The sequence below is a fragment of the Aspergillus caelatus genome (assembly GCF_009193585.1).
Source record: "Aspergillus caelatus strain CBS 763.97 unplaced genomic scaffold BDV27scaffold_238, whole genome shotgun sequence".
Classification (NCBI taxonomy): domain Eukaryota; kingdom Fungi; phylum Ascomycota; class Eurotiomycetes; order Eurotiales; family Aspergillaceae; genus Aspergillus; species Aspergillus caelatus.
The window spans coordinates 42,791-56,109 of NW_022475501.1; the positions used below are offsets into that span (position 1 = coordinate 42,791).

Consider the following 13,319-nt stretch of genomic DNA (forward strand, 5'->3'; position numbering starts at 1 on the left):
TCATAGCCACCCATCAAAGAACCCCCAGCGCTTCACCGAAGCAGACTCTCCTTCACTCCTCTTCCCAGTTGATCCACTTCCATAGATATTGAATTCCTGTGGTCCCTCTGCATGAATATGATAACCAAGGCTGCATTCCGAGAATGACACTTTCGGCTGATTAGCGTAGAATTCATCAAACCCCGAATCCAGTGCATCGGCTAAGTTATTCACGTAGCCCTTGGGGTGCAGCTGACGCCATGGCTCACGGCAGGAATCTCCATTGCACGATTTCAGAACCATCATTAGTGCATCAAGACGGGGAATGATCTGGCCCAGGCGGCGGTTGGCAATTGTGTAGGATTGGTGAGCGCTAATGTTGGAAGCCAAGTTGGTCGTTTGGAGGGGATCATCCTATTGCCTTAGGGTAAGTATATGTTGGACGACGATGGCTTGACTTAGGGCAAATACCTTTAGATTGTAGAATTCTTTGTCGTTGGTACACCAGACAGAGTAGTAAACACTATAATCGTCCGAGACAAGTCGAAGTCCCTTATACGTATTGTTTCTATAGCTATTACCCGGCTGGCTGTTGTTATCGCTTTTGTAGCCGTAGATGCCTTCGGGAACAGCCTGTTGAGGTAGTTGTTAGCATATTGGTCTTTGTAGAGCGACAATGATTGTTGGAGTAGCTCACAATTCCCCAGTACTCGATTGCTACATGCTCCGACTTATTAGCTGCGTTGCCGGCATCGATGGTAATCGGGATCTTTTTTCCATCCAGACCATCCCTCGTTGTTCCCGCGATGGACAAGAAAGTAGGCGCAAGATCAGTGTGGCTAGTGACGACTTCGATTGTTTGGTTCTGGGGGATACCAGGGCCGCGAACGATTAAAGGAATGTTGATATCCGTTTCTGTGCTTTGTTAACATTCCCCAATCTCAAGGTCAGGGACCATCATAACCATGCAAACTCACCATATCCACAGTTCTTGCCTGGTTGCATTGCATGCTGACCGATATGGTACCCATTATCCGTGGAAAAGAAGATATAGGTATTATCCAGCACACCAGCCTTATCAAGCTTCTCAAAAAGCTCACCAATCATTTCATCAACAGCCTGAAGCGCCCGCAGCCGACACCGCTGGAACTCATCTATATAGTTAATTTCCTCCTGGGTGAGCGTCGGCAAGTCAGCAACCCACCCGACAGCCCCATCAATGATCTTATTGAAACTCTCATCTCGGGGAATCTTATAATCCTTGAAGAGGTGTGCATGGCGCGGCGCATACTCCGGCTCACCAAACCAAGTCGCACCCGTCACTGCATCCTGGGATCCGTTCGAATGCGGTGCGTTTGGCGCAATGGTAAGCATCCAGGGCCGATCCGGGTTCGCGAGCGCTTCGTCCAGGAATCCAAGTGACTTGTTCTTAATGACATCAGTCGAATATTGACCGGCGTAGCTGACAGGTGCCTGCCCGTTACGTGTCATTTTGGCGTTGTAGTACCGATAGGTCCATGGATCGAGGAGGAAGTCGGAGCCATTGAACCCCTTTGCGTAGGGCTTGTTGTAGTTGTCTTCTGTATGTGAATTCCAGAGCTTGCCGACGTAGTATGTATCGTAGCCGGCTTCTTGCATCCAGATCGGTAGGTAGTTGTCGTTCCAGCCTGCGCTGACTACCTTGGGATATCCACCGTATGGTAAGCCAACGTCAGTAATGTTGGTATTATGTGGCATGCGACCGGTCCAGAGGTTGGCTCTGGATGGGCAACATAGGGCTACGGAACAATAGTGCTTTGGATATGTTGCTCCTTTTTGGATTAGGTTTTCCTGTGGTTTTGGGTTAGTTGCGATTGCTTGCTAATATTTATATAGTTCGGAATAGAAAGCAGGGGGAAATGAAGGATTAAAGTGCAGACAAACCTGTAGCTTAGGCATATGGTCCAGCCCACCGATGAGTTTGCCCTGGTCATCCGTAAGAATAAACAGAATATTAGGCTGTTTGGCGGCCGTGGCAAGGCCCCAAAGCAGCCATGTTCCCAACATGACCTTCATCGTGACTAATAGACAGTCTGATTCTCTTTCTCCGCTTAGAAAGGCCACACAGGGCTCAGATACTGATCTAAATGCAAGAGGTGGGCGCCCTGTAAGGTATGAAAGCTCCGAGAAGTTAGGATTATTTATGTCTCCTTCTCTCCATCATGCAATCCCCACCACTCCCTCGCGCACCACTTCCGTAAAGCATACTCCGTGGAGTAGCGCATCTTGTGCAATCACCCCACAGAATTACATCGTAAGAATTAAGACTGAGTTATTGCCAAATGATCCGTTAAAATATCGCGTAGCGGGGGGATCGTCGAGCAGCGCAGAGGTAAAGACGGAAAGCGGACAGCGTTTCGAGGAGAAAATCTTGACTGACAGGGGACGATCAATGCGGAAGGATAGAAAAGATCTACGTTTTGCCGAGAAAAGTACGGGGTGTAGTTGATGGTTATGGAGGTTGTGGTGAATTGCGAAATTTTGAGGCCGATGATGCTAGAGGACAAGCAATGGTATAATGGTGGGTCCGCATCACGTCTTCGATATGCCAGATTTAGCCGTTTTTTTTTTCGGTAGATGAAGAACTCATACTGCAAGTGTGGTGAGGGCGATTAGGGTTGTTGATCTATCTTGATAGAGTAGGGCGGGAGTCGATCATGGAGCCATTCAGGGCTACATCTCTCTGGAAGCCATTTCTCTGCTCGTGCCGCAACTATGTCGGTAAGCTGTGATAGCCTTCATCACCTTTGCTCAGTGCGGCAATTAAGCGGTAATCACAAAACAGACAAGAATTATTAGAAAGGAAATTTTGCCGTAGGTGTTATAACGTGTAGTACGGAGTGGATAGGCTTCGCGCAAGTCTTTGCCAAGCTAGCCCCACAACTCCCTCTTAGCTATATAGGCTATAGGCTTGGTGCTTGGCATATGTATTCACCGACTTGTTCAATTTACAATGTAAGGATAAGGTGGATATACCTCGTGCGATATAGTCCCATCCATACCATAATAAAAGCTTCATAAGAAATGGTCAAACCATAAGAAAAGTCGGATAGAAGACAAACGTATCTAGACTCTGGCCTAGCTAGGTGTTTTTGCTTATGTGGCTTGCATTAAAGAGGGGCTTTTTGTGGAACAAAACAGGTTGGTGAAGGAGAATTAAGAGCGTTTCATCTACAGACGAGAAAGTCGTATCATATCATTGCGGTACATCTCCTATTGAATATATTGCTTAGTCGGAGCTACAAACCCTCTACCCACGTCTGTCTCATTCTACTATAACTGGTTTTCCCAAAATAAAAACCAATTACCATATGCGCAAATAATCGTCCGTCGCATATCTACAACGGGCCTAGGTGAGTCAGTGTGCTCTCGCGAAGACGTAACACGGGGTCGCTCCATACAAACCCCGTAGAGCAGAGAGACTTGCATATCAAGCTAAGTGACAGAGAGACACACTGTCCGTCAGTGGCTTGAGAACGGACGCGTAAGCAGTTGTAAAAGAAATCTGTGCAAGACAGGTTTGACTTCAGAAACCGTCCGAGGATTACTCATTATTATCAGTAAACCCTATATATACATCGCGGAGAAAGGAACGACGTAGCTTGGTCCAGTCACGCTCCAAGAATAATTCCCGACATGTTGATGGATGCCTTGGCGCATTAATCGCATTCATAAACTCTAGAACACTCTTTGCTCATATTCCCCTTCTAACAGGCCCGGCGCCGGAAGCCAGCGGATCATCGCCCACAACGAGTCTTTAAACTGACCAACCTTATGTGGGTCTTGAAAAACGCCGAACAAGGATAGCTTATGCAAGGGCAGTCGTGCTGGTCATTGGTGAATCGCGAGTCTATAACCACTCGGGGACCTTCAAGCATCGGGTTTTGCTGGCATACCATAAATGAAGCAATCAATGGCATCGTCTCTGACAAGTAAATATTAGACAGTATCTTGGCTCACTCACCTGATAGCAGCCAATATTCCCTCATCGAGATGGTCTACACACCGTCTGATGCCCTGGTCATGCTGGATAACGTGCTCTAGATCGATCGTGGAAAGTTCGTGGTGGAACATATGGCTTTCATCCTCTAGGATCTCGGTATACCTGGGTTATAACGTAACTATTTCATAAGGCGTGTATTTCCAAGATGAGTTCGACGGAGTTGAGAGTTTTGCGGTGTCGGGCAACTGGGCGGGTTCTGCCGAGAGCCTTTACAAGGGCTATCTTTGTTGAATCAAGACCTGAACAAAGGAGCACCAGATCCAGCCTATTAGAGATTCTTACACATCTGAGCAGGGCAATTCGGGCACGGTAAGCTAGGTATTACCAACATCAGCAGTTGGCTTCTATCCGTGAGCCTTCCCAAGATGCACAGTCAAGTATCGCAAGTTAAACAGAAAGAAACAACATCCCGAAGTTGCTCAAAGATGCCAGAAAGACTCCTTTGTCATCGTAGGACCAGGTACCCTTGAAACGAAGTTGATTTCAGATGCATATGCAAAACTCAAACCTTGATGCTGTGTCTAGGATGTTAGAAGAGATATAAGGGTCTTTAGATTATTGTCGTGCTGATTGAGATGATCTTTAAGCGGAGGTCCTTGAAACTTATCAATGTGAAGCGATATACGGTGCACTTATCGTTTCCATTCTATTCATTCCCCCCCCCCCCCCCCCCTCTCTTTCTGTTCTTCTGTAACTTACAATGCTCCCTTCGTCTGGGTCATTTCGCGCCATACTAGTCGCTCTATGGCTTATTTTTGCACTAATTGGCTTTTCTGACGGCCATGAGAGGTCCACCCGGCATCATGGACGATTAAAAAACCCATCTCGTCCCATTGAAGCAGTATCGCTCTGTGGGCTAGATTGTCCCTCGTGCGCTGCCGGATTAAACGCCGCACCAAAAGTTTCAGCACCTAAAAATCGGGTAAAAAGTGGATCGTTACATAAACGGGTGCTAGCCAAACCAGAGGACGAGGATTTTGATGGGGATGTCGATTCGTTCTTGGTGAGCCAATATATGAGAGCAGATTAGGTGCATTTGTCTCAACAGAGCCTGTCGTCAGCTCTGTTCAGGGAGCTGGGAAATGTGAAGTTCAACCTGGCAGTGCAGGATCTATATGGGTGTACCTCAGTGGTAGTAGTCTCCGAGAAGGGCGTATGGATGTCGCATCTTTGGGAGAACCCCGCATTTGCTACAAAAGGCCCGTCTGGTGAATGGCTGCCCAGTGCTGACAACAAGTTCGAAGCCGATGTCCTCAATGCACTGGAAGATGGTAATCAAGAGATGCCAGGCCTAGCACAATTTACCAAAAATGGCGGTGCATTCATCGCCGCCTACAGGCCATTTGCCTATATCTTTTATCAGACAGGGTCCCATTACCCTAACTATGACCGTACATATAAGGCTAGGATCAACCAGATCAGCCAAAAACTACAACGCCTCCTTCCACTGAACACACCGCCCCTCATATATCAATATGATCGCGCTGGAGGACATATGATGAGAGCAAAGGGAAAGGTTCTTTTTCAGTACGAGCCTAATGAAAGAATTATGCAGACTAAAGATGGTCCACTGCAACAGGCACTGAATCGCATCTGGTTAGAAGATCGACCTACGTTTGTTCATCAGAGATACTGGCCTGCCTGGCCCCGGCAGATGGCCGCTGGAAATTCCAACCAAAAACGGGATACCTGGCGTATTCCGACGCCAGGTACACCGGGTTCAATATCAGACTCGACGCTTAGTGGCTCAGAGACTACAGTTTCCCGCCAGATCATCCCAACTCTGGATATATTGTCCATTATAAGCCACGATTACAGTAATGGAAATTCTACTGCAACCAGGAGCGAGACACCGACCGCGTCACCTACGTCTGAGGCCCGGTTAGACAGTCACATCAACATCTAGTCCATTGCTGAGCACAATGCCTGAGTCGGCAATGGATTCGGCATACAGCCCAAAAACCGGCTAGACACATACCTCAGCATCGAGACATTGTCTCGCTAAAGAACGACTCACATTATAGATACAGCGGTAAGCGAGAAGGTGGCGAGACCGTTAGTACAGCAGAAAGCCTCGAAAACTAGCCTTTGCCCTACTACAACGAGAACTGTATAATCGCCACCCACATCCAAAGCGACAGTCGTCGTAGGCATGAAAAACATCCAACGCACACGGAATTATTCCATTGTAAATATCTCTAATAAATCTGTGATTTCTATTATGAATCATGCAACAATATAATTGGTTATCAGAGCTGGACATCAAGTCAGAAAGGTTAGAAATGAACTGTGATGATCTACCGACTGACGTCTTGAGATTGGAATCAAATGTAGATTCCAACGACAAGGTCCCGTAAATAAACGCTGGCACTAAAGGTCTAGGGCTCATTATTATATTATAATATGAATGAAATTAGTCAAGGGTGACCATTTTGGGGCTCATGTACACGTCTCTCGTCAATATACGACCTACACCCTTGTTGGACATATACAGTCCACCATGCACTGCTCGGCAGGTACCCGATAATCAGAATACCGGATAACTCAGGACAACTATTTGCCTTAACTATTGCATGGCTCAAAACTACTAAAATTTATTGTCATAAAGTCCTGGAGACACCTCAATAGCTTCTCGAGCAAACTTTGCGAGTAGAGGTCTCCATTATAACTTGTGACCAACAGGATTAACTCATGGGTTTTGTTACTAGTCAGGTATCTAGCAGACCTTCACACATAGCCCTTGTACGAACTTCCAGAGAGTAGTCTACCAGGCCGTGATAAGACGCACAGCCCTCACAGACTACTTGCACTCACACTGGGCTTAATCTCCGTCTGAGTCCCCAACTCCTCCTTCAGCACTTTATCCCCAACCACTAAAGGCTTGCTACCCTGCAGCACAAACACCATCCTAGTCCACTCCGTTTCACTTGGATTCCTCCACTCATGCATTGTTCCCCTCTGCACAGCGATATCACCCTTCTTCAACAGTTTCATTTCCCCGGAGTCCAACCACATCTCAATAGATCCCTCCAAGACAATCCCATAATCCAAGCTTTGTGTCCGATGCATCAATCCCTTGGTTCCCGATTTCAGAGGCGCAAAGTCTACAACCCGGCAGACGGTCCCACTGGGGCTAACCAGACCCAGGTTGCCAGACGCTAGCAGCGACTCATGGGCGGATATATCGGCGTCACCGCTTAGTTCGGCGGGGAACTGGGAGGTGGTGAAGGGAACATTGAAGCGCAGGCTACCGCTGTCATATTCTCTGAAGGTGCTTTCGGTTGCACTGTGGATTATGGCGGTACCGTTGGCGTCGTGGGTTGTGATGTAGCGGGTGAAGTTTGGGAGGGTCGGGGTGTTGTGGGGGTTATGAGATGATAGGGAAGACATTGTGCCAGTACGTCTTTGGTTCTCTGAGACGTTTTTTTTTTTTTTTGTTATTCTGATAGCTTTCGGTGTACTTTTCGCGTTTTTTCTATAGTGAATTGTTGTTAAGTGGTAGTTGTAGGAGATGAGGTGTAGCAACATCTGAGCTACAGTTGGGTTTTGAACGCCGAGGGGTTCGGGAGTCAGTGAATTTTGCGAGCTATCAAACTAATCAAGATTCGGGTACCGATCTTTTACTCTTTCGTGTAGCCTTTCTTCCAAATCGGCCAATCAATGTTGTGGAGCTGCAAGGTGAAGTGGCTTGCAGGATGTGACGTGGTGAGGGGTTGAGATCCCGTGGAACGTTTGAATATAAGGGTTACCTCATTTTCTTGATCGTACATCTCCTGGATTGGAAAGAGCCGACAATTTTAATTATATCTGTGAAACGATTTGTATTGTCTCATTTGTGTGTAAGTGATAGTACAAAGTTTGGTGTGCAGTGGGTGGCTAATACTGCTTGGTGGTCGAGTATAAGAGCTTCCTTCGCAGATGTCGTACTGTCATTCATTCCAAGTGTACAGTATTGGTCGGTCTATATACAAGACTGTTAAGGCGTAATATGTATGTATTTAGCCTCTATTATACTCCCGTCGTCACAGATACGATCGCTGCTTTTTGCAGATTAGGACCATGGGAATATCCCGCGATTGTAACACTACCCAGATATATGGCATTCTCCTGAGGCTGGCTATAGATTCAGTTACTTTTCTTTCAGGAGCACTTAACCACAACTGCAAGACTTCCGGAGACGCCCCTCAGGATTCGTTATAATGGTATTATGTTGAACCTCATGCTAGATCCCGAGCGAGGGCACCTGCGACTGTTTACTTGAGCCTAGGGTTACGAAGGTCTCCTCTCAGCGGAAAGGCTCTATGGGGTGTTCTTTGTTTTCATGCCCATCAGCTCACTTGACTATAAAGTAATTAGCTCCAAACCTCAGAAACAGTATTTGAACCAACGTTGATACTCTCCGTATACCTTTTTACTACATATACTGTTTCAGATCAAGGTTTTCAAGACAACTTTTGTAACCTGTCTGGTCGGGAAACTCCTCTTACTTTGGTTGCTTAGAGAAAGTCTCATATTGTGGTCATGCTGCGACCAAATTATTCACACTGGTGATACAAAGGGGTATTGCCAAGCAAATCTTTGGGTAATCCATGGTTGTGAAACTATTCACTCAAAGATTATACCGTTTCGGATCCGTGCCCAATTTGATGGTTTCTAAGTTTGGTTAGGCAACCCCTTCCCAGAGCAACCAGGAGCTACAAGTACGACATCTTGGTATCAGATTTGCTATTCATTATCATAGCACCCTAGCTGTGCGGCACATCTCTTCTTTGATCTAATCTTTAAACACACTGGTACTATCCCATATGAACCCCTCAGACCCTTGCGCAGCATGTAGCTGAACCCCTGAACGCCAACAGCATTGTAGCTACAACAGCTACGTCAAAATAATCTATGAGGCAGGAGATCGAGGCGTCTGGTTATTAGGCTCAAATTTGATCCTCAGAGACCGAGGTTCTAGCTTTCCGACCGCTGAAGTACCAAACATTTAATTTGTGCAGGAAAACACATCCATTCCTGTTCCCACTGTTCTTGAATCCTGGGAGGAAGATGGGCACACTCTTATCCTAATGAAATGTATTCCTGGCGAACCCCCTTGAGCAAAGCTTGGCCGAGGCTTTCTACACATGAAAAGGAGGGAATAGCAAAACAGACCGCTGAGTATCCGCTACAACTTGGCAAGCTCCAGTCCGACAATATTCAATCCCTGGGTGGAGGTCCAGTTTATTCAAATTTTCTGTTCAAGAATAAAGATTTCGATCTACCACATGGTCCTCTTGCATTGGATGACGAACTCTGGGCACATATGGAGCGTGGGTTGAATGAGGCTATAACTGAGGCTGTGCGCATACGTCTTCGGCATCGTATGCCACCCGCTACACCTTATACCTTTACGCACGGTGACCTCACTAATGTCAACATCATGGTTGAGAATGAATCCCTTATTGGTATTGTTGATTGGGAGACATCTGGATACTTTCCAGTATGGTGGGAGTACGTTTGTACGTCAGTTGCTGACAGTGAGAAGGACGGGGAGTGGAAGACCTTGTTACGAAAACATATGCCCGATTATAATAACGCACGTGAATTTTGGTTGTATTACTATTACTTATGCAGGAGTCTAGAGCACGAAAGAGCGAGGAATTTCAGCGGGGAAACAACAAGCGGCAATCCCTAGAACGGCTTATCTCCACGGTACGATCGCTCGATGATGGGTAATCCACACGACATTCAGCTTTGTGTACCTGTCTATGAATGAGGTCACGGGCTTAATCTTTAACCCAGTCTGGCATATCATGATTGCTTCTTCTGATGACCTGAAGATGGGTTAGATCTGCCCGCTTTGAACCCTCTCATGATACTCGCCTTTTTCTTTTCGGCTGGTTTAAGGATCTGAAATAACACCATTCAGCCAGTGTTAAGAAATATACCAAAAGTAAAGAGGCCATATCACATACCTGGAAAGAGCAAAGCAGGCTCTCATCCACACTCATCATAGCTCCGGCGTTGTCAAATTCGCCACAGTAATTCGGTGCACTGAACAGCGTGACAAGTTTGCGTTTCGCGAAGAACTCATACCCATCTTCCACACACTGATGCGCGCGGCATACCAAATCTATGTCGTGTTTCTGCATAAAACGGTTGACAACGTCAGGGCCAAATGTGAAGGAGACACCACGATCATTCTCTCCCCAGCCGGTTATCTCCTTGTCTGGATCCGCCCAGAGGAGGTCACACAATAGGCCAGAGTCAGGTATCTATTTCAATCAGCCTTGAATTTCCGAAATTTATTTGAGAAAGAACAGACTTACATCCGTGGGACGCATAATGCGACGGATCTGATCCATTGAATTAAGATCTGGGCTGAGCCCCCCATGCATACAAAAAATCTTGTCCTCCACAAGAGCCGCAATTGGCAGACAATTAAAGCAATCAATGAACGTCTTCCAGAGCTTAACATTATATCTTCTCTTGCATTCGTCGTAAAACCCATATATCCGGTTTATCGAAGCACATTCGTGATTCCCCCGCAGGATAAAGAAGTTCTCGGGGTATTTGATCTTATAAGCTAATAGAAGGCAGATGCACTCGATCGACTGCTTTCCGCGATCAACATAGTCACCAAGGAACAGGTAGTTGGCATCAGGTGGATAGCCACCGTATTCAAACAGGCGCAGGAGGTCGTAGTATTGGCCGTGGACATCACCGCAGATCTAGTTTACTACGGGTTAGTGATTGGCTGGTTCGATTTCTTCCTTCCTTAAAGAATGTGAAAGGGGATGGTGATGAAGGCATACCTGAATGGGTGCCTCAAGCTCTAGTAATATAGGTTGAGATATGACAATCTCGCGCGCCTTATGGCAGAGATATTGGATCTCCCAGTCGTGGAGCCGGACTCGTTTACCTGGCCGGCTACCCCTGACCTCGAGCAATCTATTGATGATAGAGTCCAGATCTTCCTCCTTCTTGTCAGACATGTGTAACTGCCTGTGAATTATATATCAATTTCTTATTTGTTCTAGCTACTGAAAACCAGAGCGTACTTATGCTATGATTGTTTGAGTATCGCTTGAATTGACAGGGGAAGATACTTATATAGCCTACTTGGCCGTGAACTGCACTGCGACGATTTCCCAGATGTTCCGATGGCGTACGGAGTTGAGATTTGCCTCCCGAACTAGAGAGTCGGAGTTCCGAGAAGGATATCGGACTTGAAACCTTGTCTCCACAAAGATCCATAGTCATGATTCGCCTAACGCATTACGACAAGAGAGGTACACAGAATTGGCCACTTAGCGTCGGATCCAAGATAGAAAGAACATATTATGGCTAAGGGACTCCGTATGTCGGTCTCATTCCCGAGTCAACCACAGAGCCACGCAAAGTCCGTAGCGTCGTTATATGATGTCACGTCGATTCCTGGTGGTTTATAATGCCAAGGTGGATCCGGCAATATCTGAAGATGCAACCATATATTTTTCTCTGTGCTGTGGATGAGAACATCGGCTGAATGACGCCCGTATTTGTACCACCTTGAATTCATCATCCTAAAACGGCAGACATGCTCCCCAGACAAACAGTCCCTTAGACATATACAAGATCTGTTTTATATAGCTCCCTGCATATCACTGGTAGTGCATTCAAAAAGAGCCTAAGTTTTCTCCCTTCTTGACATATTAACAACCGACCGCATGGAAGTCAACCCTGCGCTGTCACACTCTTCTAATCTCGGTCTCCCGACGGAAGCCTGGCCCTTCCCGGCACTCGATAGATGTATTGAAGACTTGTTAAACTGCAAGCAACTGTCAGAGAGCGACGTGCAGAGTCTGTGCAAGCAGGTAGGTCTCTTGTGCTCCATCCGTCCACCTCTTCATCAATAACCAGCAAAATAGGCCAAGGAGGTAGTACAAGAGGAGTCAAACGTGCAACTAGTTGTATGTGTGTCGACAGGGATATCAATGCGCCACTGAAAGGTTAGGCTAATAAACTCGCAGAAAAGTCCGGTCACAGTCTGCGGCGATATTCATGGCCAATATCACGACTTAATAGAATTGTTCCGTATCAGTGGATCATGTCCAGATACGAATTACCTTTTCATGGGCAAGACACTAGATAAACAGCTGTTATAAGATACGTGAGCACGACACTAATGCAAAAATCTCCGTTCTAGGTGATTACGTCGACCGTGGCTATCATTCCATCGAATCAGTATCTCTCCTGATTGCTCTGAAGATCCGGTACCCGAAACGCATCACAATCCTTCGTGGGAATCACGAATCTCGCCAGATAACCCAAGTCTATGGCTTCTACGACGAATGTCTCCGTAAATACGGCAATGCCAATGTCTGGACATATTTTACGGATCTCTTCGACTACCTGCCTATAACCGCTCTAATTGAGAACCAAATCCTCTGTCTACATGGAGGGCTCAGCCCTTCTATCGGTAACCTTGATGACATTCGCGCAATAGACCGGGTGCAAGAACCTCCTCATAGCGGCTCTATGTGTGATCTTCTCTGGAGTGACCCGGATGAAAGAGAGGGGTGGGGCATATCTCCTCGTGGAGCAGGGTATACGTTCGGTCAAGACATCTCAGAAGCGTTTAACCATGCAAATGACTTGAGCCTTGTTGCCAGAGCGCACCAGATGGTCATGGACGGTTACCTTTGGTCTCATGATAAGCTCGTGGTCACTGTGTTTTCGGGTACTGTTTCTCCTGTTAAAATGTCATGGGGCGTTAAGAGGCTGATAATATGCACTCTAGCCCCGAACTACTGCTACCGGTGCGGCAATCAAGCTGCGTTTATGGAAGTTGACGATCATCTCAATTACAAGTTGTATGTTTGTTCCTTGTATTGGGGTCGCATGCTGTACTCATATTTGTTACTAGTATGCAGTTCGAACCTTCACCGAGAAATGGCGAGCCTAAGATACAAAGACGGACACCGGACTATTTCCTATAGATGCTCCATGGGGACACCGGGCTTTAGGTACCGCGTTGAATTGATGTTTCTCTAAATCTTCCTATTTTATAGACATTGAAAAGCGCGGCATAGACTTTTCTTTTACTCAAGGGCACTCGAAGAGTAGCTAGGATATAACTTTACTCACATCATGATAGCCAGCACTCATTTCACCTTTGCAGCAGTTACCTACAATTAGCAGTGTATGTACCGGGGCATATACCCCCAAATCCTTCTTATGAACAATTACCACTATCTTAAGCAAGTTATCAACCCTAACCCAACATAAACACCGCCCTTCCCCCAAAAAACCACAGTCACAAACAAAGAGAAAA

At 46.5% G+C, this 13,319-nt stretch overlaps 6 protein-coding genes across 6 annotated transcripts; 3 read left to right on the forward strand and 3 right to left on the reverse strand.

Annotated features, from left to right (window-relative positions):
- On the reverse strand, window positions 1-2,034 carry BDV27DRAFT_168247 (sulfatase family protein; the record flags this gene model as incomplete). The annotated part of the gene is made up of 5 exons (XM_032074720.1): window positions 1-393; window positions 451-612; window positions 677-894; window positions 957-1,809; window positions 1,903-2,034. The coding sequence occupies 5 exons, from the start codon at window positions 2,032-2,034 to the stop codon at window positions 1-3; spliced, it is 1,758 nt and encodes a 585-aa protein (XP_031922998.1).
- Window positions 2,035-4,721: 2,687 nt separating this feature from the next.
- BDV27DRAFT_149164 (uncharacterized protein) lies at window positions 4,722-5,927 on the forward strand (the record flags this gene model as incomplete). The annotated part of the gene is made up of 2 exons (XM_032071012.1): window positions 4,722-5,024; window positions 5,070-5,927. The coding sequence occupies 2 exons, from the start codon at window positions 4,722-4,724 to the stop codon at window positions 5,925-5,927; spliced, it is 1,161 nt and encodes a 386-aa protein (XP_031922999.1).
- A 582-nt stretch (window positions 5,928-6,509) lies between these two features.
- Window positions 6,510-7,457, reverse strand: BDV27DRAFT_135370 (cupin domain-containing protein). Its single transcript, XM_032068524.1, has one exon. It carries the CDS (start codon window positions 7,409-7,411, stop codon window positions 6,815-6,817), a length of 597 nt encoding a protein of 198 aa, XP_031923000.1. The 5' UTR covers window positions 7,412-7,457; the 3' UTR covers window positions 6,510-6,814.
- An 885-nt stretch (window positions 7,458-8,342) lies between these two features.
- BDV27DRAFT_149166 (kinase-like protein) lies at window positions 8,343-9,698 on the forward strand (the record flags this gene model as incomplete). Its single annotated transcript, XM_032071013.1, has 4 exons — window positions 8,343-8,369; window positions 8,881-8,997; window positions 9,067-9,097; window positions 9,127-9,698. 4 exons carry the CDS (start codon window positions 8,343-8,345, stop codon window positions 9,696-9,698), a joined length of 747 nt encoding a protein of 248 aa, XP_031923001.1.
- A 116-nt stretch (window positions 9,699-9,814) lies between these two features.
- On the reverse strand, window positions 9,815-10,998 carry BDV27DRAFT_162181 (serine/threonine-protein phosphatase; the record flags this gene model as incomplete). The annotated part of the gene is made up of 4 exons (XM_032073350.1): window positions 9,815-9,913; window positions 9,979-10,278; window positions 10,333-10,734; window positions 10,819-10,998. 4 exons carry the CDS (start codon window positions 10,996-10,998, stop codon window positions 9,815-9,817), a joined length of 981 nt encoding a protein of 326 aa, XP_031923002.1.
- A 714-nt stretch (window positions 10,999-11,712) lies between these two features.
- On the forward strand, window positions 11,713-12,984 carry BDV27DRAFT_168248 (serine/threonine-protein phosphatase; the record flags this gene model as incomplete). Its single annotated transcript, XM_032074721.1, has 6 exons — window positions 11,713-11,859; window positions 11,914-11,955; window positions 12,016-12,121; window positions 12,192-12,725; window positions 12,786-12,858; window positions 12,912-12,984. The coding sequence occupies 6 exons, from the start codon at window positions 11,713-11,715 to the stop codon at window positions 12,982-12,984; spliced, it is 975 nt and encodes a 324-aa protein (XP_031923003.1).
- Window positions 12,985-13,319: the final 335 nt, after the last annotated feature.